The sequence below is a fragment of the Phaethon lepturus genome, unplaced genomic scaffold, assembly GCF_000687285.1.
Source record: "Phaethon lepturus isolate BGI_N335 unplaced genomic scaffold, ASM68728v1 scaffold1093, whole genome shotgun sequence".
NCBI classification, from domain to species: Eukaryota; Metazoa; Chordata; class Aves; order Phaethontiformes; family Phaethontidae; genus Phaethon; species Phaethon lepturus.
Window position 1 is genome coordinate 74081 of NW_010528169.1, and position 25519 is coordinate 99599.

Consider the following 25519-nt stretch of genomic DNA (forward strand, 5'->3'; position numbering starts at 1 on the left):
CCCTTCTCTTAATTATAAAAACAAGGCTCAGGTTGAAGCTAAGAAGGAACATGAAGGAGCAGTTCAGTTGCTAGAGGTAAGAATATATCCTTTGTGTTACCTTTGCTTGTGGATGTTCCATTCTGAGTAAGATAACTTTACAGTATCATTGCTTTTGAAAGTTTCAAATAATATGTAGGCAAATAAAGGCTTTTTTCTCTTCTAATGTAATTACATCTTTTAATGATTATCATTCAGGTAGGAGTGCATTAAGTTGAGCTGTTGGAAGTGATGTGTGTACCTCAATTTCTCACTGCATAGAATGGAAATTTTGATACCTTTTTTTTTTCTTTTTGTAAAATACTATCAGATACATAGAACGCAAGTGATTACTTGTAAGAATTATTACAGTTCAGGCTGGAAATATAGCTGCAAATACCAATCAGTTACCTAGGGTTCCTAATTAAATACTGTCAAGTAAATATAAAGCAACATGTTAAAGAGCCAAAATTTTTAAACCTAATGACAGACTTTGGATACTTCAAAAAACTTTCAAAGGATGTGCTAGAGAGAGAACACTTCATTCTTTTTATTGGAAAACTAGATCTTTTCAAGATAGTCTTAAATTGAACATTTGAAAATGAAGGGCGCCGGAAGCATATTCAAATTTTTAATTAGAAACATAGAATAATTCTGTTTGGAAGGTACCTCTGGCTATCTGGTCCAACTCCCTGCTCAAAGAAAGGCTGTCTTTAAAATTACTGTAGGCTGCTCAAGGCTTTGCTCAGTCCATTTTTAAATATCTCTGGGAATGGAAATACAACAACCTCCATAGGTGGTCTCTTCCAGTCTTTGAGCACTTTAATTGTGAAAAAAATTTATTCTTGTATCCTGTCAGATTTGTTCTCTGGATGCTACCCATGTCCATTGCCTCTAATCCTGTTGCTCTGTATCACCAGCAGGGGCCTTTCTTAGCATTTCCCAACTATGCTGCAATATGTTTTTAGAATTTGCCAGTGAATATTTGATTTAATAAGTAAACACGGTTAAATAAATTAAGTTTTGAGAGATGATTCAGATTATCTGATTTGCTAACTTTTAAGGCAATAAATGCCTGCACATACTGACATCATCCATAAAGATACATCGAAAAATTCCTTAGCAATTGCTCAGTTATGACCTTGGCGTGGGGCATTTCTTGTAAATTTGTTAGTAGTTGTGTTTATGGACTTTGCATCACATTTCAAGTCATTAACCCTAAAGAAAAAATCTAGTAATTCAGTTTTCTGTGCTTAAGGATACAGCATTGTTTGTGTCTTGTATAGAAGTGACATGAAGAATAGGAGCAAATTCTTGCTCCCATTCAAAAACCACAGACTTTGCTGTCAGTTTTAGTTGGAATAGGGCAAGGTTTGCAAAACCTGTCTTAGGCTGGAGTGAAATTTTTTGAGATTTTAAACTGTGACTCTTACAATAATGCAACCTTCATAATGGATACATACAGTTATGGTTAAATTACATATGAAAACACAAAAAAATCAAAGGAGAGTTGAAATAAATTAATACACTTGAATATCTGCCTAGTGCTGACAAAGCCTTTTATTCCCTTTGCTGTCTGCTGTTTAGAAATGCCATCTGACCCACAATGTTGTGCAAAGTAGGACAAATGACAACAAAATGTAGGAGAAATTAGAAGTCCAATAAGAAGGTTCCTAAAAGCAAACAATTCCTCCCCACTTTTTCAAAACTAGGCTCAACAGATTCTTTAAGTTCCAATCATATTGTTTGATGTACTTGGGTAAGGTAAAGTGTCAGGAAAAATAGATGCACAAGTAAGTAGCATGTTAACTGCATCCAAGTTTCCTTCTGTTCTTTTTTGTTCTTCATTTTTTTATGCAAAATAGGTTTGGCTGGTAACTACTAAGCTAGTTTTTCCGTCTGTGGAAAATGCATTAAATGGTTATTAAGTCTTAATATACCATGCATATCATAAAGAACATGCGATACCATAGATTGATTATAGAAAGTGCGTTGTCAACGTTTCTAGTCTTTTTACCTTCTCACAGTAGTTCTTCTGTCTGTGTACTTACTGGTCATACATTGATGTAAGGTGTTTTTTCTGGTGCATTGATCATCTTTAATTTTTTTTTTAGTTATTTATTTATATATCTAAAAGTTAATATTCCCACAGAAAGTGTTTTACTCATATGCTTTCATTATCATCACATATATTAAGTTTGGTTTAGCTTGTTTTGCCTTTAAGAACATAACATTAAATTGTTTAATGCCTGGTGGAAAGTATATGATGCAGGAACACTTACGTAGAAACAAGGCAGGCAAGTGATTACTTACCCCTGTCAAGCTAATCTAAATTCCTATTAGCTGATTTTGTCTGCGACCTCCAGTTTGCTGTCTAGGTTTCCTAAGCTTTTGCTTTTTATTGCCTTAAGCCCATTAATTTTTAGCATTTTATTTAATCTGCCTTTTGCAATTTAAGACCAGCAGTGGTATTGATTTCTGAAACATTCTATAGCGTGGTTTGTGTTAATGCATGTTTTAACACGTGTTAACTGTTCTAATATATTTTGCTTTGAAATGTAAAAAAAAAAAGTGTTCAAAACTGGTTTTATTTCTTTGTTTATTTCACATCTCCTTGTTTACTGTGTCTTGTTTGGAATTTATTGCTTTGCACTTCATCCAGAACACCTTGGACAGCATGCAGGTATTTTAGGGCATAAATTCTCCTTTCTGTGTCCTGAATCCTGCACTTTTCCCTTTCAAATGAGTACAGTAGTCCTGCCTAACCTTGCATGGGATGTGTGCTAGAACCATTGTTATGCAAGCATGCTTGGCATTTATTGGCCTAATACCACATCACCAAAATCAATTTTTTCTACTGGAGATTAATCTTCAAATATGGCATGATTTAATGAGAACTCATATACTGTTTTTGAAAGTGTATTTCTTACGAGCATGCCCAGTAAGAATGGTTTGGTAGTCTCCTCAAGTTTGTAGCTTTCTGGCTGTGTGGATTTTGTCTGAATTCAGAGTGTTTGTTTATTAATATAAAGATATTTTTATATGGTATTTTCACCTGAAGTTGATTTCTTGAGCCACCTGCTGAAAGCCATTGCTGCTACTAAACAATTAAACTATGAAATGGTATCTCCGTAGCAGAATATGTGAGCTAATTACTAGTCTGAATTCAAACCTGTCCACTTGGAAAGTTGCTCATCATCATCTGTGTCTCGTGTGAACAGTATCTGTCTTGTAATGGACGAAGTCTACTTCATTTTCAATTTAAGAAGCTGTTTAAGTTTTAGAACTAGCACCATCTATTGTATGAGAAACTTGGCAAGTCCTAAGTGAAATACTTTCAATATGGTCTGCAGTAGAGAATGTCTTTTCATACAACCACTGCTATAGGCAGATCCAGTTTTAGGGAGATCTGGTAGACTTGGCACTTTTGTGCCATCATTATTAGGATAGGCTATATGGGCAGAACCATGATACAGAACAAAAATTCAGTACTTCTGAGTGTAACAACACACCTCACTCTGCAGTGACATAAATGAATATGTAGATTTTCTACAGTGAGGTGGGTCTGGCTGGCCAACAATGAACCACGCAGCTGCCTGAAGTCAAGAAACAAAAATGGGTCTGGGGATGCCTCCTGTTAGTACTATTATGGATATTTTGGCAATTTTTTCTTTATATGGTACCAGTTTTGTGCTCACTCCTGACTTTATAATCTTGATTTTAAAAAAAAAAGTAGTAAAGGCATTTTAATTCCAGGCTTCATATTGTTGTGAGAGAACAACTTGAAAATGAAGATTCTAGATACTTGAAAGAAAAGTCAAAGGCAGCATATAGTGAATGCAAATAATTTTTAAATTAATAAATAATAATAGTACACTAGATCAATATTTTTTTTTAAGTATTTTTTAAGGCAGACTGAGCATCTTGTTGGGTTCTGGATGATGATGTTTTTATTTTTTATTTTATGCTAGTTTCCATAACTGCATGTGGAAAGGTCAGTATATATTCTTAGAGAGTTGAATAGCTCATCCTTAAACTTTCCATTGGAAAGAGGCGATCTAAAAACCCAAACCACTTTACTACTTTGTTTGTTTAATGTTCTTTTGGAATTGTACATAAAAGCCTTACTCATGCAGCAAAATAACAAGTAGCAAAGGCTCACATTTTGGTTGCTCAAAACCAGTGAAAAGATGAAAGGGAAAAAACAAAAATCAAAGCATTTAATGTTTGTGTAAAACTCCCACAATGTCTCTGTATCTTACTGTTTTCTGTTTCATAATCATGCAGATACATACCCTGAGACATCTTTTAGCAGAACTAAATTAATTTGTGTTTTATGAATACAAAGAAATTATACCCTCAAAATGTACTGTATCTTTAAAAATGCATTTGTTACAAAAAAGGAACAAACAGTACCACCTTCTGCAGTGGGAAATTTGGATTTTTGTGTTCTTCTGGGGACTGTAAGTGTTCTATTTCTTAAGCTGTGCTAAGATCTTTGTGTAGGTGGTATGTAATGTATGTCGCTTTCTTCATATGTAATATGTGCAGTTTTTCTTCTATGAATTGAGAACATTTTTCTATTTCAAGAAAAAGAAACCTTTAGTACAGTTGAATGAATATAATTGATATCCAGACTTCCTTTATTAGTACAGTTGTTTAAGCAGGCATATAATATAAAGGGATTTTTAATGAACGAAAGTGATGTTAGTTCATCATAAAGCATCAGATTAGAATATAATGTATTAGCTTTTCCTGTAGTAGCCTATTACTGCCCCTGTTGAGCTACTTCTGCCTGCAGTGTTTGGGTCACAGCATGAGCCACAAGTGCTCCCTAAGCCTCAGATGACAGTCTTTCTCTAGCACGTTTTCAGAGTACAGACCAACTGTTTACCCCTATGACAGTGTATGCAAACAGATATACAGTCTGTTTATAAATGCAGATTGAAATTTAAATGCTTTATATTGAAAACATTATTATGTCCTGAATTTAGATGGTACAGTGAATGTACATATTTGGATAAAAGGGTTTTTTCATGCTTTAGTGTCTTTGCTACTCTCATATATTTTTTGAATTAAAGTTGTAGAAGAGCTCCTGAATTCCCATGCCCTTTGTCATTTCTTTCAGCCAGGTAATCTTTCCTTTCAATCACCTCATCCATTTTTTCACATCAAGGATTCATAAAATGTATGTAGGCAAATTTCCCAAGTCAGCACAGAAGGTTATCTTCTAAATTCTGTTTTGTTATTAAAGCCTGGTACCTCAAAATTAAAACAAAAATGTTTGCCAACAATGACATTTTGGTACTTCTCATAAGCTTACAAACAATCTCCGCTTGGCGGAGATTGGTGTGTGGTTTGGCACCTATGGTGAGGAGCATTATTTTTGAAAGGGAATTGAGCCAGTAGATAGGCCCACATTCTGCATGAACCACAGCGGGGCGGGGGGGGAGTTGCGGTGTTTTTTAATGCATCAATGTTAATCTAACAATTCAGGAGGCTTCAACTTAATAGCTGAGGATAGGCAAACCTCAGAAATATACCTGAGTTTTAGAAAAAGTTGGAAAAGCACACAAAAGTGATGTTCAGATGTGTGTAGAAGTCACAAAGCTGTAGGATAGGTTTGGAAATGTTCCTGGCAGAGATTTTTTTAGCACTGCGAAAAAAATATGATGAGGAATTTCCACTTCGGAAATTGGGGATGAAAGGAGTACTTACCTCAATATTACAGGGCTACTAAAAAGTTTCATTCTAAATATGTGTGAGAATTTAGGGGGAGAAGAGTGTGACTGTGGGCCTGTTTATCCCAAATAGTTTGCCTATCCTGGCACGTAAGATAGTGACTTAAGAAAAAAGTGGTACTTAAGAAAAAAGTGACGCAGTCATAGCTCGCTCTGATCTCGGTCAAATGTCTGTGTTATGTCTTGCTTGTGCAGGCCAAGGTCCGAGAGCTAGAGGAGAAATGCCGGACACAGAGCGAACAATTTAACCTCTTGTCCAGAGAACTGGAGAAGTTTCGACAGCAAGCAGGAAAGATTGATCTCCTGAGCAGTAACTCGGTGGCATCCTCAGATATCCCTGGTTCTCCCGGTAAATCTCTGTCCCAGTTAATGAATGGAATAGCCACTTCTATAGGCAAAGGTAAGGACCAGCATTTTATTTGTAGGTATTTGTTCTGCCCTGTAGGTTTTAAGACGCAACTCAATGATGTAAATAGAGTTTGTACAAATGGAGGATAGAATTTGCTCCTGTTCCTGTTTTGTCACTTGTTTAAATTTCAGAGTATCTCTTAAGCCTTCACTGAGGTTTTTTGAGTTTTATTCAGGCAATGCTGTGAGCAGAATGCTCTCTAATTGTTGTTGGGTGTAGTGATGAGAAACCTATTCAGTGTTAAAATGATGTCTTCCTTATGTAAATATCTACTTCTCTTGGAAGAAGAAAGGCTGTCTGCATATACCGGCTTTGCTGTAAAACCTTCACTGTTTCAGGAACAGGAGTTGGTCTGATATCTTGTTGAAGTAGCAGTTCATGGGGAAAGAAAGCAGAGAGACCCCCATACTGCATTAGCCATTACATAAAAGAAACTTGTAAATAGAGCTGGGTAGAAAATGGGAAAACTGAGTAGAATATTTTGACAAACTTGAAAATGTGTTTGGTTTAGTTGCATTTGTTCAACAGAAAATATGCACTTCTCTGTAAAAACTTGAAAGTAAAACATTTTAAAAAATGTCAATGGAAGCAAACACTCTGCAAAAACAAAAATTGTGTCGAAAAGAGATTTTGATTGGCAAGGAGTTTCATGGGATGTATTTTAACAGACCTGAATAGGGATAATATCTACAGTTGCTTACTAAACCGTGGAAAGGTGTGTTTCAATTTTTAACTGTGTTTAAAATAGTATTTGAACATATAACTGCCAGGTATTTCAGAAACAGACAAGTCACAAGAAAAATATTGTTGACTTGGAGAATGTAAACAAAAAAAATTATATCTGTATTGGTGTTCTTACACTTACAGTGCCTAGTATCTTCAACACAGTGTGTGTTTTTACAAGATCTGTGTTGAACTTTTGCCAGAGGCAACTGCTTTTCCTAACTACACAACATTGTTAACAATTATTTATTAATAAGAAAATTTAAAAGATCAAGACAAGAGGTTACCTGAGGACACTTGAAAGTATCTTGCATGTAAATCACATGCTAGATTGTGTATTCTAACTATGTTGTTATCAAGGCTGGGCAATGTGCTCACCAGCTCACCCATGCTACAATGACTTTAACTACTTGTTCTGCAAAGGAACACTTGTCAGGTTTTTTCTATTACTTACAAATTCCCCCTATGTTGTTCTAAAGTAAGTATGAAGAGGAACTGGAAAAATGAGATAGTCATCTATAGTCAATAGTCTTTACTTTTTTTTTTAATTTCATCTTCCTAAGCTTCTAGAAAAATTCTGAGGCATAGGGCCTAGAAATCACAAATAATTTCCCTATCATTACAGATGAGCAGTTACTTTCACTGAAGGGTGCTAAACTCAATGTGAAACCAAGTCGAAAGGAACCAAGGTGACATCCTTCTTTCATTTCACTTCAGTAACTTTGTACTTTGTATGCCTTGGTTTTTTTAACATAAAATTCGAGCTGTTTGCAGTCGTGCCCACTGTGGTGTATATTAGTTTACAGGCTTTTCTGGAGCTGCCAGACTTACCTGAGTGCGTTAAATCAGGAATTCAGAAGGCATTACCTGATAGCCATAAGAATTTAGTAGAAAATTCCTTACAGGATTAGCTCCTCATGTCTCTTAAGGACAGGATTTTCAAAGCAACAATTAGTTTTAAAGGAAGGTAATTAGGTGCTGAAATGTCCTTTAGGCAGCTCGTGAAGTTCCAGTCTGTATCTCTGGAATTGATCTAAATAGGCCCCAATCCTCAAATAAAAATCAAACCTTTTTGAGGTCCTCGGTCAAACTCTTCAAACTAACTTATATTTATTCTTGAAATATAATGGAAACAGCTTTTAAAAAAAACTTTAATACATAACAAGCAGAAGTCTTCTAAGAACTCGTGGACTAAAAGCACAGAAAACACAGGTAGGTTGTACTGAAGTAATTTAAGGGCCTTGCTCTGTAAACCTTTTCTCATAACTTCTTGATTTTTATGCAACTTAGAATTCAGGGCCTGCAGCACTGATGTATAAACATCAGAAATCCTTGGATAGTAGTCGTTCTTAGTATGAATGCACTGATAACAATAAAGTAATGTTTCAGCAAGTGGGCAGGATTTCTAATTATTTAAATCAACCAGTTCACAATAATGATGGTAATGCTACAGCAAGTTCTTCAAACCACAAGTGTAATTATTTTTATTATGTGTGAGGAAGAAAGAGCACAAGAGGGAACACAAGGACAGCTTTCAAATCAAAGCAAATGACGGAAATGAGATCAGTTCATGACCAGCTGCTTTGCCTTAATTGGTGATGTTTGAATGTATCAGGAAATGAAATAAACCTAGCCAGAATAGATTAGAGCGTAAAAAGTTCACTCTAAACATATAATAATGTCACAATCAATACAGAAGCCCTAAGATTTGTTATTCATCAGATAAAAGGCTCATTTAAATGGCCTTTATAGATAATTTAGGTAGTCCATAATGAATCAGCAGTTCCAATAAATAAAACGGAGGGTTTAACTGTACTACAAGTATGGCCAGCTTTAACTCTGCTGAGATACTAAGTCAGGTGCTCTTCCTGGCCTCTTTCCTTGAAAGGGCATTCTTCAGAATTCCTTAACAGATACTGGCCAGTTGTGGGAAAATGAAGGCCATTTTGAGGGTATATGGATTTTATGAGACTTTATGGGGAAAAAACCCTGTGGCTTTATAAGGTTCTTCTCTAGTATTTAGAGAGAAAAAGAGATGTTTTTAGAAGCTGCTGCACGTTCTTGTGAACTGACCTCATGTATTTTTCATTTTTAACTCTTATTTTTTTCCGGAGTGCAAATATAAAAGGAAAAGTGCATTTTTTTCCCTTACTTTCCAGTGAGGTAACAAGTTACAAAACAGTCTTTATAGGTCTGATTCCTCCACGTTCTGTTGTTCAAGCGCAGGGACATCAGTGAAACTGCTTTGGATGAACAAGAGAAGGCAGTTTGAAATTGTTTCTTATTTTGGAGATAAACTTAGGCCAACTTTTAAATACAGCCATTTTTGTCTGTACTTATGTATTCACCATCTGCAAAAGCAGACATCCTTTACAGAAATTATCAGGAGATTACAGAGATCCAGAGATTTCAGGAGGATGTGCTTCATGCACAGTGAATCTCAGTTTTGCTTTTTGCAAAGGCATTGCTTGATGATGCTTGTGTTTATTTTTTTTAATCCAGCTGTGGCTCTGCATACATAGAATCAGCATGGATTTACATATATTGTTTAAGCATCCGATGACCTTTTAAAAAACTCTTTTGTTTTTTGGCAACAGAATACACAGGAGCTAACTGCTAATGTTGTATGATATGGGTTGCCCAAAATCCCGTTCTTCACAATTTATTGCAGATATTAGAATACCTTGAAAATGCAGTAGTTTTTAAGCTGCTTTAAGAAATATATCACATTGTGGTCCCAGATAAAACCAGTCCCACAGCATGGGAAAGAGCCTTAGAGGATCTGCTTCTGTTATTCCACACACTTTCATAAAGAGACACGAGTTGATGGCACTCAGTGCAGATTTTATTGAGCACGGAGATGTTACATTGCACAAACAGCCAAATGAATAGAGAAACAGAGGACACTGAAGGCAGCAATAAGTCCAGTTAGGAAGACAGATCCATTTTGCATAGGTAGATTTTTGGCAGAAGCTGCATTTTCACATACATTGATGGATATGGGTATAGAATTACTCTGATGGGAAGTGAGGTATCCAAGTAGGCTGTACCCAGTTATTAGCACCACCTGGAGCCATAGATGTGTCCAGTCACATGATGCAGTTGCAGCTACTACACAGTTTTCTCTCCTACGTTTTAAGGACTCAAGACAAATTTTATGTACCCTGTTTTACAAGTGGAAAAAATAAGACAGTTGAATATCTTCCAGCGTCTTGATATTCCTGGAGTTCTTGCTAATTGATGTCTCTTGTGTTCCTATCCTGGGTATCATCCTATATGTATGCAAAGCAAGGACTGTATTGTCCAAGAATCTTTCTCCACGTTTTGTATGTAGTGCAATCAATTTAAAAACAAAGCCTGAAAAATCCAGGAGGTATGAGACCAAACAGCAGTTTCCTTTGAATGAATAATCACAGTTGGACCAATTATTTATACACTTGGTGCTGACAGGCTGGTATGGCAAGCACATTAACAGTAACAGAAGGAGCTAAATTGGCTAAAGGTTTTTGAACGGGGATGGCTTTCCTGTTATATATGTGAGAAAGGTTCCAAGAATAAAAAATGTGCCCTTTCCCAGCCTGGGGATTGCTGTAAGCGGGCTCGTTGTAATTAAATCTTTTGTATGATGACTTGTATATTTCCCTGCTGTCAATATGCTTAAGCTGTCCTGCTGTAAATTACAGTGATGCAGAGAAAATTAATCATATTGGACTAAGGAGCACAGCAGAAAAACTCTCTGATTATATGTTTTTGGAGCTTATTCTCCTCTGCAATATGAATAAAGAGGTTCCACTGATGATTCCTGGTGATGTGTGTCTGGGAAGCTTGCAATTCAGTAGTAAAACACTGCTGTTCAGACTTCGGGCAGAACTGGAGAGGAAATGCTGAGCCTACACATATCCAGGGTCTGAAAAATCAGAGCATAGGCTTATTATGTTAATGAGAGAGAGAAAGGAGAAGGCACTCTGGATATCTGGTTGTGTCAGCACTGCCCTAGACTCTGTGCTTTGCTGTAACTTCTGCTGATGCTGCAAGTATAATTAGGCTCAGTTTACAATTTCCTGCTTGTTTTCATGTGGATTGGGGAGTAAACTAACAGAAAAGGAGAAAAAATGTAGAAGTATTTCATATTACATTTTATTAGTCTCTCTTGCAACCTTGATGAAGTTGTTCTTTTTAATTGTCTCCCCTCACCATTAGACCTGGTTTTCACTTGAGCCAATAGAATCATAGAACAGTTTGGGTTGGAAGGGACCTTAAAGGTCATCTTTTTCCAACCCCCCTGCCATGGGTAGGGACACCTTCCACTAGACCAGATTGCTCAAAGCCTCATCCGACCTGGCCTTGAACACTTCCAGGGATGGGGCATCCACAATTTCTTTGGGCAACCTGTTCCACTGTCTCACCACCCCTATAGCGAAGAATTTCTTCATTCTCTAATAGGAGATTAGAGTGTTCAGCCTCTTGTAAGGCTGCCTCCTTAGGTCCTTCAAATGTGCTGTATAAACTGTCTTTTCCTTTTTATTTTTAAGTGCTTTTAAAAAGTACGATATAAATATTCAAAAAGCATTTCTGGAAACTCTTCCTTTTCCATAGCCTATGTCTTCTATTTTTAGAAACTGGAGGGATGGCACTGTGATCAAATTGTGTGTTTTAGTACCGGTGTTAATGAGGAGCTCTTAAAAAATATGAAACTGGTGCTCTTGGAACTTGCTGCCCTGCAAAAAGCCAAACCACTTCCCTTCATTTCAAAGTGAATATCCTGGCAACTAAATTAGTAGCATTTCAGTTGCTTTCTTAGAATATAAATGCACAGCTTGATTCTACTTTCCAGTATATGGCAAAGTCCCCAAAAGATAGAAGGGTTCCAACAGCAGCTTTTTAGTACTGGGTATTTAAACAGCGTGTTAGAAAACTTCTCCAAAGATATCAAAGTGCTCAGAACAAAGGTGGACTTCTTTTTCATTAGGGGAAACACTAACTTTGGTGCGTTTTTTTTTTTATTAAAATACCTTCATTTTCTACATTATGTTCCATTACATATTGTTGACATGTAATTTACTGAAAGGCTGGGAACTACTAGGCTTAGCTACTTTTATGCTCTGAGTCTACCTACCTTAGTATTTCTCTAGAATGTTTTCTAGCAGGAGAAGGAAATAACTCACTGCTGCTTATTAGTTGGCAGTGCTTTTGCTTGAGAACAATTACATATTCTCATGTGTGTTTTGTTTACTGACAGGTCATGAAAGTCCTTCTGGAAGTCGTTGTGTGATTTCAGAGTTTATAAGACCCCTTCAAATATCTGGAGACAAACCAGAACAGTTGTCTGTCAAACCTACCTTCCTGTCCAAGTCAAGATCTGGTACCCCAAGATGCCGATTTGATTCAGACGTGAGTCTCTCTAAATTTGTTACTGAACATGTATGTTATGGGGCCAAGACTCCTCTTCTCCAGGGGACCGATGCAAATTGATCCACCTGCTTTTAAAAAGCCAAGAGATAAATGTTCTCATTTTGAGACAACTTGGGAACATGACCAGTAGGAATTTAACTGAGAGTTTCTGTGAAAACCTCAGTCAGAATTTCTGTCTGTGTCTGTTTTGGCATATGTCTATGTTATGCGGGTTTATTATTTTATTGTATCTACCAAAATGTGTGACTTTGATACAGCCTGGGCAAATAGAAGAGAAATCCCATGCAGTGCCCTGTCCAGGCAGATATGCTCTGACAAAGAAGTAGCTCATTCTGCAGGACTTGTTCTTTGCCTGGTTTTCATGACATATGAATCTTCTCTCTACAACTAGGCTGATAATTGTAACCCCTAAATAGCAGTTTCCAGCACACTCTCCTAAACTGATTTTGAGCCTGTAACCTGGAATTGAAAGTTGCAGGATGTTGTCACTAAACTCTTCCACCATTCACCTTTACAGCTTGTATTTAATTGTACTTTTGAAAGGTTCTCTTCTTCCTTTCTTAGAAAGGTTTTCTGGTTTTCAGTAGAACTCTAGTAGAAAGCCAATGGGAAGCTCAGAAGAGCTTTACAAAGGTGCCATAGCAAGTTGGTTGTTGATATTTAGGACAAATGTTAAATGTAAGTAGGTACAGGACACATTTTGAAAACTTTATGGAAGCCATGAGGAAAGGATCTTTACATTTTACCCCTTGCCTTACAGTCCTGAATCCCATTCTTAATCTTTACAAAAGTAAATAAATTGAAACTGTGCGCATATTTTCTCTCTATTTTATATTCATTGCTGCTGAACCTGTAAAAGTTTATATAGTCAAAATGTTTTAAAACGGATCGCAAGCCTGAGTATCATGTAGGATATTCAACAAAATAGTAGATTCTTGTATAGTAGGAATTCCATGGACATATCTACGGATTATCCACAAATAAATATATGTGTATATTTATACGTAGCAGCATTACTGAGAAGTGGTAACATTCACTGCTTTTTGAAGGGGCCACAGAAATATCAGCCTGAAGTAGTCAAACCAGAAAAAGCAGGTTAGCAACAAGACTTAGGGAAGCAGAACTAACAGCAAGGAGCAGAAGAAGTTCACGTCAAATTTAATTCCCTTTTTCTATTATTTTTGAGTTATCTCTCACTGAGAATGTCAAGCCCTCTTCCGCAGAATTGTTCGTTGTGTGCCTTCTAGGGTGTAATTATGAGATATGTGCTTACATTATGCAAGCTCACAGAAATGAAGCTTCATTCTTTTTTAGAGGTATCCAGACCCAGGGGAAGAGTGTAAGAATACTATCTAAAAATGGAACATAATGCTGTGAAGTCTGAAATAAAAAAATGATACTCTGCAAAAATATATCTGCAGCTTCCCTCATTGTTATTAGTAGCAAAGTCTTCTAGAATAAGCATTATTTGGTTAGTTATGAGCTTTGTAACATGCCCATAAAAAGGTATCAGCATGATAACCTTTGAAAATTTGCCTGCATCCCCAAATGCTACACAGGGGAAGAACACCTTTTAGCTGACTACTGTTGTCCTCCTCACTGGAAATGGAGCGTTGGCAGAGTAGTGTTATGCTAACTCAACAAGCTAAACCACCTCTTCAGAGTTAATTCAGACAAAAAGTGACATGACTCAATATTTTTCTGGTGCACTTTTGTTCCATACTGGGAACCAAGCCAGGGACCAGTTTAGGCCTGAAAGTTGCAGTTCAATATTCACTCTGCCCAGATTGTAAAATTTCGGTCAACTTTAGGATGACTTATCTTATTTGATCCCACTGTTAAAACTAGTATTTCTACCTTAATTAAAGTTCTCTCAAGCTGAGTTTTTCTCCTAAAATGGTGCACAGCGATCTGTAAAATAAGTGGAAGAAGGAAGTGCATCTCTCACTTTTCAGATTCTACTAGGCTCAAAGCATAACAGAAAGAATTACTATTTTACCAGTGAGATATCTAGTGCAGCTAAAGTAGGTGGAGTCTGTGTTGATTCAGCACTACAATTTAATCTCCAGGTTTTGTAGACCAGATTTATAATGGAATTAATGTGTGGCTTTGCAGAATTGAATTGAATATGATGTTAAATTCAGAGGAAATGTATTGTTTCTTTCAGTTAGTGGAATTCAACAGGTGCTGCTGCTGTGGATTGGGGTTGGCAAGGGGGTATAAGATACTCATTGTTCCAAATGTTGGAAGTCAACACTTGCACCAGCTCTAAAACTCAGCATTTGTCTTAAGTATGCAGTCACTGGCATTGGGTTTCTACTATTGTTTTCCAATTAAAATATTAGAGTTTCACCCTAGGTTGTCTGTGTGATCATATAGCTGTACTATGCCCAGAAACACTGGGCATATCACTTACAACAGGTCATCTTGGAGTAACTGACTTTATTGTACTTTAACAAAGACTTTTGTAAAAGGTTAGTCAGGTGGGTGAGGTGGTCAGCGAGCCTGGTGTGGTTAAGTGGTGCCTGTTTCTTTAGTCAGCAGCATGAAAGGAAATGGTGTGTGGTCAATACTACCTCTCTTTCAGCCATCTCCACTGAACAAACGCCAAAGCACCAATCTAATGGTGCTTTGTCAATTTCGCAAGCTTTTGAGGAAAACCAACATTCAGTCTCAGACAGGTGATCTGACTCTCTAGCAAGATGTCAAGGAATTAGCTTAATTTCTTTGCCTTGTTACAATCTGAATTGCAATTCTTTTTTAGCCTAAGCTGTTCTAAGTAGAATTAACCAGTTCTATTCCATGTTAGAATTTCATACATTTTTTTTTTAAATGTTGCATGTTCGCTCTTGATTTATATCACCTGTCAGGAAAACAGTGCATACATCTTTTTGAAATCACATGGTCTTTTTTTTTTTTCCTCCTCTACAGATGGATAATGATCATAATTCCAATACCTCAAAGCAGAGATATTCTGGGAAAGTCCATCTTTGCATCGCCCGTTATAGGTAATAAAACCAGCTCATTCTATGTATGTTTGCTATGTTCAACATTTGGTTTTACTTCACTTCTATTCATGCACTCAATTATTACCCAGAACGAATGTTAGGGATATCAGACCCCTTTTCTGTTTGCATTGGCTGCAAAATGGTGCCATTTCCATGTGCTTTAATTGTCAGATAAAGTTTAACATGGCATGTTTCTTTTACCCACCATTGTATTTCTAGCCTTCAATGTCTAAATAAGATGAGAATGTGTACCTCCTACTTTATAGAGGATGTCTCAATGTGTTCTTATAAATTGCTTTTTCATCAATGCAAGAAAGATTTAAAAGTTCCTTGCATCTTTACTTTGCACATGAAAATTTCAGATATAAAGTACTATCATGATAAAAATTTCTATGGATGAAAATTTCTTTCAGGATGGGTATGGGTTTAAATACTTTATAAGAAATTTTTACTTATGAATAGCTTGTTTCAGCTGTAACTTCCTGGTTTTGTTTTTATTTAACTTGTCTCTGTTGAAGTTAGTAAACTTGTGTAAAAGACTGCCATACAAAATAAATGGAATATGGGGACAGGAAAAGACCCCTACAAGTGAGTTCTTTTTAATTGACCTAAAAAATTTAAGATTATTTTGTCCAGGGTATTCAGAGAGACCTATGTGAGACGTGTAAATAAATTCCACAGAAAATGATGTGGGTTTAAGTGTATAGCGCTTAAGCAAAGAGGTTAGGTTTCATGGCAGCCTGTTGTGATACAGTTCACAACAAAAAATTCACCTAGATTTCACTCAAAATGTATGTTTCAGAAGGTAAGTGAAAAGACTTAACTGAGGAATTACCTTCCTGTGCAGCCTTAGAACTGTGCACCTTTTTCTGATTAGTGTTCAGATGTGTGGGGGTTATAAGTGAACACACGTTTTCCATCTGTACTCCACTGCAGTTACAACCCTTTTGATGGACCAAATGAAAATCCAGAAGCAGAGCTCCCCCTTACGGCAGGAAAGTACCTTTATGTGTATGGAGATATGGATGAAGATGGCTTTTATGAAGGTATTTTTTTTTAATCTCTGAATTCATGCTAATTCATGCAGATTCAAATCAGTTCATCTGCCAAACATGCTCCTAATTCTTTCCTTCATCTACTACCAAAGCATTTGCTAAATTTACCCCTATCATCATTGTGTTAATTAACAGAGTTCCTGTACCGGCAAAGGGGCTCCTTGCAGGCATAGCTAATTATAAGATATTTTATATTGTCAGCTCTTCCTATTGGCAAGATTTAAGTTGACAAGAAAGCTTATTGGCAGTTCTGGTTTTGGCCTTGCTGAACATTTACATTCTCAAAACTGTGGATGTTGTTTATGTACAGTTTTCACTTTTATCTTCTTCCTTACCTTGTCCACTTGCAAGGCATGCAAGAGGTATGCTCCTTCCAGGATTTTAATGGCATTGTTCTTTCTCACTAGGGGAACTTCTAGATGGACAAAGAGGACTGGTCCCTTCAAATTTTGTGGATTTTGTTCAAGACAATGAGACACGGTTATCAAGCACGTTAAGCAGTGAAACAGATCAGAATTTTATCAACCATTCAGGTCCTACTTTGGAAGGAGATCTCTTGGAGATAAGTCCACCAACTCACATAGACTCTAGCGTAATCAGCAATGGCGCAGGGACTCTGGATGTGAACATTGATGAAATTGGAGAAGACATTGTGCCTTATCCTAGAAAAATCACCCTTATTAAACAACTAGCCAAAAGTGTCATTGTGGGCTGGGACCCACCGGTAGTGCCACCTGGATGGGGAACCATTAGCAGCTACAATGTTCTGGTTGACAAAGAAGTACGGATGAACATAGCCTTGGGAAGCAGAACGAAAGCTCTTATAGAAAAGCTTAACATTTCTACTTGTACATACCGAATATCAATTCAGAGCATTACAAACAAGGGTAACTCCGATGAACTGCAGTGCACTTTGTTAGTTGGGAAGGATGTCATAGTAGCCCCCTCTAATCTTAAAGTGGATAATATCACCCAGATTTCTGCTGAGCTGTCCTGGCTCCCTACAAATAGTAATTACAGCCACGTGATCTTTCTTAATGAAGAAGAATTTGACATTGTCAAGGCTGCTAGCTACAAGTACCATTTTTTTAATTTGAAGCCCAATATGGCCTACAAGGTGAAGGTCATGGCAAAGCCCCATCAGATGCCCTGGCAGCTTCCCCTGGAACAACGAGAAAAAAAGGAAGCCTTTGTGGAATTTTCTACATTGCCAGCAGGTTTGATAGTTTTCTCCCTACCCCAAAACTCTCCAGTTTCTCTGAAAATTCTAGATAAATTAATCTAACCTTCATCTTTATGCTGTAATCCCTGTCACATTCCTGAGCAGGCTGAGGATTATTAGATTGCTTTATGGTATCTAAAACTAATTCCTGTCCTGCCTTATTCTCTTCTTTGTTCCTGGGTAAGGACTGAAGCATTTCTGGGAGATAAACAAGGGGAAGCCATGCTTATCATCATCATAGATCACATGCTTTTTATGAAAATCATATTTTCATCAGATTAATCTCCATTTGTATTTAAATTGTCCAGTTATAATATTTCTGGTAGTAATCTATTTTCATCGGTGCGAACAACACTGGTTAAAAAACAGTTATTACTTCTGACATTTTATTTGTATGTTAGTTGTGTGTCTTAAAGCAGTTTTTGCAGGGATGATCCAGCCCTTTTCTGTAATGAAAAACAGCACAGACATCTTAGAGGACCACACAGTCACTTAGGGGATGTGAATGCATTTTGGTTGTGAAGTTGCAATCACATTGTACAATTTGAATTTGTAAAGATAACAAATTGGTCATGTTTTGGCAAGCCTGAGGTTTTTTCCCTCCTTGCTTTTACATTAGGAATGATGATAAGTGTTACCAGTAATTTCCCAGTATTTAAGAACAGTGAAGTAATGTTGAAAACTAGAGCTGAAATAATGTAGTGCATTTAAGTTACAATTTTGGGCATGTATGGCATGTATGTTAAAACCTGGAAAGTTTTAACATCTTTCCTTATAGATCCATATAACCAAGGTCATCTAATTAGGGACAATTAGAAGACTTCTTATATATTCAGACTTGCAGAGCACTGAATGCCTCTGAAGCAGGGACAGTCAAGTACAAGTGACTCCTGGCGAGTGAAATCTCAATGGCATGTACTGTGCTATGGCTTAATTGACTCCCTGCTGGGATTTGATTCTAGCAAAGGGGCAGAAATTAGTTCTGGTCTCTTCCTTGGCTTGCATGACTTGTATGTAAGGAGACATGCAGGATAGTAATGCTGGTTAAGCAGAGAGGGATTTGAGCTTATATATCTACTGGTTTTGATGCTGTTGATTTATAGTTTCAGTAAAAATGTCCTCAATCCAGGCATTTACTCTTTTGTCTTAAATTATTTCAGTGAGATAAGTGGTAGTGCTATTATAGAATCTGCTAGGAGGGGAAGGCATTTTAATCTTTGTGTATGTTCTGTGGGAGTTGGCAGATACTGCATAGATGGTGGCTTTATTATTAGATTATTAGAATTATTGAAATTATTATATCTGTTGACTTGTTATTTGGGAAAAGCCTTTAGAGCGAGGTTTTTTCAGGCCAAACACTTAACATGCTCTATCTCCCTCTAGTTGCTGAAGTATGCTAAAGCTATAAATGAGCGGCTCTCTGTTGAGGAGCTAAAATGCAGCAAAGCCTCTGCTTTTAAATCCAGAGATCCCAGAATCTTTCCCACCACTTCATTTCAAAGAGCATTTTTACAAAAACACATCAACTTTTCACTATTATATAGCAAAATAAAATAGCAGCTGTTGAAGTGATTAGAAGCTGATGCTTGTATTTCAAAAGTCATTGAAACAAAGAGATAATGATGCCCATGAAATCAGTCGGCAATGGGAGTTAATATCATAGTGTGTCATGTTTTTCTCTTGCAAATATTATTGGCTTCAAGTAATCACATCTCTCTTCTTCCAAACTACAGTTAAAAGAAGAAAAATAGAGAAAGCGTCTGTAATATGACGTTTTTTTCTCTTAGAGTCTGGATTATTTTTCCAACTCAAATACCTTCAATTGATCTACATTGTAAGGGACATGTTTCAAAGATGAGTGTAAACTATGCTGAGAGAGTAATACAGGTACTCTGTGTGAAGGGCATCTTTTTGTTATTGGGCTTCTCTAGAAGATGCATGGGGTGAGTGATGTCACATAAACCTTTAATTGCGGTGAATGTCCGGTTTAGCAGACAGTGCAGCATGAACTGCAACATAACTGGCCACAGGCAGCTGCTAACATTTGTACTGACATTTTTCTAAGGGCTTCAGTAATGTTTACAATTGAATATATGTGCTTGCTTTATTTGAAGCTGAGAAGCTCTGCTCTTTACTAGTGGGGTCAGTGATACCTTTATAGAAAAGGACAACGTCAGCCACTTATACCAAAAAGAGAGTATGGATCGGTGAATATTTTAAAATTTTCACACTGTATGAATCTCAGGGGTTTTTTTAGGAATATGTTAAGCAAAAATGAGATAACTGCTTACATTTCAAAACTTGAGAGAGCAGATGCATGACAAGTACAAGACAATTAGAGGTCACCTTTTGATTTTTCTCTTTGCATAGATATATCATGTTTTGCATGATTTATACTTGAAAACACATTGCTTCCTGTTGGACAAAAGTTGCGTGATAGCTCTCTAGTAGCTGAGCAATTGAACTCTTCTTCTTGATTCATCAAAGCATTAGAATTGCTTAAGTTAAAACAGAAGTAGTTCTCTTTTGGGTGTTCAGATCTAAACTAGACATAAGTATGCACAGGATCAGGACCAATGGGACTGTTACGGGTTTTGAGCTAATTTAGGTAATAAATTCATGAAGACCAAACTTTAGCAGAATTCTGAAACAAACATTTATGTTGATGACCAAGACCACCAAGAGTCATCAAGAGTAATATCCCATTTAATGATGGGGGAAAATAGAAACCATACTAAGCCTTGGGCATTACAGTTTATTAGAGCTCTCTCTGTTACACCCTATGAAGGTCAAGATAAGACTCTGGGGTTTGTTTGGTTTTAGGAGAATGGAGGAAAAGGGATTTCTCCTGCAGGAGAAGGTAAATGTCATTGTCGTAGACAAGGTACTGGACTAGAGAAGATACATTCTTTCTTGTTAACTGAGGAGCTTTGCTGGATTGGGAGTGCTGGCTGTCAATAAAATAGGTTGGTCAGGGAAGCTTAAATTCAATCCTAAATAAAAAGCTACATCTTGGCCAGGAATAGTATTAGGTCAGCTTGCATACTTTGGCCTTGCAAGTTAGAAGTACATTAGAGGTGCAAGGGATGGTATAGGTGAAAAATTCATGTTGTGCCTGTAGTGTCCTCAACATGACCATAATTTCATTTCCACATGCACTAGAGGAAGAAATTCAGTGACAGCAAAACTACTGAAATGCATTGACAGTTTGCCAGCATATCTGGAGGCTGAGGCTTGTGTGATACATACACTTGTATCATGATCTGTTTGGTAGCAACAAATACACAAAGTTAAAATATTTGTAGCTTATTTGTTAGACGAACAGAAATTGGTTGTGTTTGGTTCACTGGCAAAAGCAAAATCACAGCAACCAAGGTTTGTATTCTCCCAGTTGTTACCCAGAGATGGCTGCAGCTGAACCCTGCTTCTGAAATGTTTTAGCATGAAACACTTCTCAGGGTTTGACTGTTAAATTAGCACAACAGGATGCCTGAAATATTCATGAACTAATCATCTCTATGATATTTTTACTTTGGCTTTCTGTCCAAAGTAGAGCTATTTATAGTACGTTAATAACGTCTTTTAATTAAGAATGTACTTGATGTGCTATTACACTAACATACTGTAAATGCCTTAAAAGGTTAGTAGGCATAGTTTTTTCTTCAGTGCAGAGAAAAGACTTCGAGTCCTTTAAACCAGTGTGCTGCTGGTTGAAAAGGTTAAAGTTTTGGCTTGCAGTCCACATTGCACATTATTGTCAATGTGCTTCTGGCCCATAAATTGTAACCTGGAGCCACTGATAGTCCAGAGAGGCAGAATTTGAAAGTGATTTCAGAGTATGGGGTGTGCATTCAGTGCAGAGATATATACCAAAAAGTAATTTGCTGTCACCTGCAGGAGTTTTCCACTAAATGCCCTCCTGGGCCTTTTTCTCCCTGCATTTTTCTGTTAAGATCTTCTGCATTCAGGGTAAATACCAGTTATGCAGCCTGGAAGGATAAAAATAGGTCCAGAGCAAGTTGCAAGTACAGACCATCTAGCAAAGAAATGCAGCTTAGTTACTGGCTGTAAGCTGAGGGTTAGTTCCTGGTTCCATGACCTGCTGAATATGTGCTTCTGTTTTTACATAACAACTGCAACACATATATTTTGTTTTCTTAAAAAAAAAAACAACATGCTTTGAGATCTGTAGTTTCCAGCCTGCAAGTATATCAGTTGATGTACATAATTCTGATCTAAGGCTCAAGGGTGAGTAGTGTTGTCTGTCTTAGGTCCTCCAGCTCCACCTCAAGATGTTACTGTACGGGCTGGATCCAGCCCAGCAACCATACAGGTGTCCTGGAAACCACCAACTCTGACAGCAACAGGGACCTCCCACGGTGCCAGTGTCAAAGGCTATGGTGTTTACGTGAAAGGTCAACGGGTGAGTTCCCCTTCTAGCATTATAGTGACCATCTACATTAGCTGAATTTCAACTAACAGGTAAAGGCAATGATAAACATGTGACAGCACTTTGAATGCGTGCAGGGTTTTCTCAGTTTTCAGTAGAATCTATTCTTTCGTTTCTGCATAACTTGCTCGTTAGCTTCCTTTCTTTAAGCACTTAAGCTTTTGGACAAATGTGTTGAAAGGATTAAAGATAACTGGTGCCAGTTGGTGTGGAGCCCTAATGTATGCTCTTGCAGCCCATTCTGTGTTGGCAATAATTCACTCCATGTTAAGACTTTGAAGGTTGTACTCTAGTGGGGTTGAGGGGAGGAAAACAGATGTCTTCATGCTAGTAAGTTGCTTGTTTGTGTACTCAGGTGGCGGAGGTGATCTTTCCAACAGCAGAGAACACATTGGTGGAGCTAATGAGCCTAAGGAGCTTGGAAGCAAAGGAAATTACAGTTCGAACACTCTCTGCACAAGGGGAATCAGTGGACTCTTCTGTTGCTGCCATACCATCTGACCTACTGGTGCCTCCAACCCCTCACCCCAGAACTGCTCTCAAATCTAAGCCATTAGCAAGTGCCGGAGCCCCAGAAACCAAAGAAGAACATTTAGGTCCACATTTAAAAATGGATGAGTCATGGGAACAGACTCGTTCGGCATCCCCTGTTCATGGACACATGCTTGAGCCACCTTCCCCTAATTTTCACAGCCCGCTTCAGGGGAGGAGGTCTCCATCGCCTAACCGAATACTCCCTCAACCTCAAGGCACACCTGTCCCAAATACTGTCGCAAAAGCCATGGCAAGAGAAGCTGCACAACGAGTTGCAGAGAGCAATAGGGTAAAAGCAAACTTTTTCTTAAGGCTTTTTTGGGCTGGCTTTATTCATTGTCGCACTTTTCATCAAGGAATTTTTTCATTGTGTGCTTTAAGGAGCAGCTAATAATTCCTAAACCCTGATGATGTAGTTTGAGAAAAAGCAGTGTGCTAAAATTCTGTGCCATCTTCCACAAATATGCTTGTAACCATAAAGAGTATTAATCAGCCTTTGATCAGCACAGAAACCCCATAACACTAGAAATGTTGTCTCCAAAAATGCAGAGCCTTACTTCAGGGGTGTGGGGTGTGTGTGGAAGTAATCATCAAAGTTTGTGCTTGGATCCTGCAGAAGTCAAAAAAGGGAGGTTTGTGCCTATGTGAGGGAAGTCAACCTACTACTGAAATACTTTGAAAGAGACCAAAACAATAAAGGGCAGTTTAAAAACGGATCTGGAAATAAGGAGATAGACAAAAGTCCTAAGCAGACTTACTGTGAGAGCTAATCTTTTTGACAGTTTACAAAATGAGGACAGTCTCATTTCTACAAGGGAATCTAACCAGCAGTCAATAAGAGGCATGTTTGTATTCTAAAACCCTCTGCTTTTTCAAAATAGCAAATAGCAGTGTAGATGCAAGTAAAGCACTATTTTGTATGCTGTCATGGATCCACAGGCAATTTCACATATTTGCTCCTCAAGAGTGTCCTTTTCTCAGTGCCATACCTTCAGAGATGTTTACAAATGCTTCAACATAGCTGCCATGTGAAAACTTTTCATTACAGCTCCTTTTGTAGCTGCTAGAAGCATCACTGTGCAAAGGAGACTCCCTGGTTTTGAAACCATTATGACCCATGGCTGCTGTAGTGACTCAGATGTTTGCTACTTAATTCAAATCCCATATTTGAGGCTCTTGGGTCAGCATAGCTGATGCGGATATATCTTGACAACATGCTCTGGTTTTCCTACCCAAGTATACAATATTTAAATACTCCCAGTGCCATGCGCCATTACGTTCTCATCAGAAGCTGCTCACAACTGTCTGTTACTTGTCTCAAGCTCCAGTGTCATTTTTTCTTATATTGTCTTGGTCCTTCATCTGGTAGTCATCAGTTATGTCCAGTCTTTTGTCTCGTATTGTATCACCAGAATAACTCCATTAATTTTGACAGTTCACACATGTTTTAACAGCCCCAATTTATTGACTGTCCCTGTTTTGGGACAGAATTGAGCCAGTGGGTGATGATACAGCTTTTGGGAAGCTGAATAATTCTGGATTGAGAAGGTCTGGTTAAATGCATATATATGCATGTGTATATTTCTCACTTTGCTTTATAAATAAAGCAAACTGGAATAAATGTAATAGAGGGAGAAAAGGCAATTAGTTTCTTTGGCACTCTGAGGTGAAAGCTGGTTTAACAACCATATAGGGAAAAGGAAATGAAATACTTTTTCTAGTTTTGAAAATTGCTGCCATAGCATATGCTGTGAACCATGTTTAATTACATTAATTCTAGTAGTGCTTGAAATGTTTAATTCGGGGATCTGGACAGGAATTTGCAGATGGATTCACTCTAAATTAAATCAAATTCTGCCAATGATATTTGTCATGTTTAGTCCTCAGTAATAGAAATTCTTGCCTTGTGGTAGGCTGCTGCAGAAGCAGCTGTGTCTTCTCCCTGCCCTTCATCCAGCCTGTTAGATGACTGATGGTTATTGTAAGAGTAAGCAGCAGAATTCAGTAGCTGAGGGTAAGAGTTACCTCAGAGCAGAGGAAGGGCATGAAGTCTAATTCTATAGCTTTTTTTTGTACTGAGGTCAAAAATGCTGTTAGCGGCTAGGTCTTCTGCTAATCCTCTGCCAAGGGGAAGTTAGTGTCTTTGTTATAGCAGCCTTTGACTGTAGAATAATGAGAATTTTTACATAAGTGGTACCAGGAAGAAAGGCAGCAGATGAATTGATGGTCACATAAAAGCATATAACTGTTTATCAGCAAGAGTAACGTGACAAGCAAAAAATTCTTGAAAACTTCTGAAAGGTTACAGTCAGGGGAAACTAACATTGTTTTAAACCATGAATGTATTTAAATGTTGTATTCTTGAGTCCTTATATTTACCATTTCTTCCATTGGTTGCAGGAACAAATCTGCTTTACAATTTTCCATTTTTTGTTGCTTTGTTAGATGGAGAGGAGGAGTGTTTTTAGTGAAAGGAGTAATGCAGCCCAGTACACTAACTCAGATGATGAAGAAGATGGTTATGACTCTCCTAATGTCAAAAGAAGGGGGGCTTCAGTTGATGATTTCCTGAAAGGGTCAGAACTTGGAAAGCAAGTAAGTAGTCTGGTCTTGTTGTGTCAGGTGTCTGACATGAAACAAGTATTTTATGAAGCTCAGCAGGCTATCCAGGTCACCACCTGATTTTTGTAGCCATATTGGTAAACTATACAGACAAGCAGCTAAATTGTGGCAGAGTAGGTGAATGTCCTATTAGTGGAGCATAACACTGTCTAATGGCACCTGAGTGCTTGGCACCATGCATCTGTAGATTGTTATCCCAAGCAACAGTGTTAAGCACTGGAAACTGAAAAAAATTGAAGTTGGAAAAAACTGAAATAGAAAATGTAACTGGAATGTCATGTTTGAGCTCTGGGCTTTTTTCTCTATGATGTGTAACTACCGCATA

General features: G+C 37.5%; 1 protein-coding gene across 1 annotated transcript in view; it reads left to right on the forward strand.

The window, feature by feature from the left end:
• The window catches only part of RIMBP2 (RIMS binding protein 2), a gene marked incomplete at its 3' end in the record, with an annotated part of 42575 nt that extends 17408 nt beyond the window's left edge, over positions 1-25167 (forward strand). Inside the window, exons 4-12 of the mRNA XM_010283577.1 lie at positions 26-76; positions 5955-6159; positions 12131-12282; positions 15235-15311; positions 16248-16357; positions 16774-17583; positions 21860-22011; positions 22394-22861; positions 25018-25167. Coding sequence (XP_010281879.1) covers positions 26-76; positions 5955-6159; positions 12131-12282; positions 15235-15311; positions 16248-16357; positions 16774-17583; positions 21860-22011; positions 22394-22861; positions 25018-25167 — 2175 coding nt within the window. The remainder of the gene's footprint in view (positions 1-25; positions 77-5954; positions 6160-12130; positions 12283-15234; positions 15312-16247; positions 16358-16773; positions 17584-21859; positions 22012-22393; positions 22862-25017) is intronic.
• Positions 25168-25519: the final 352 nt, after the last annotated feature.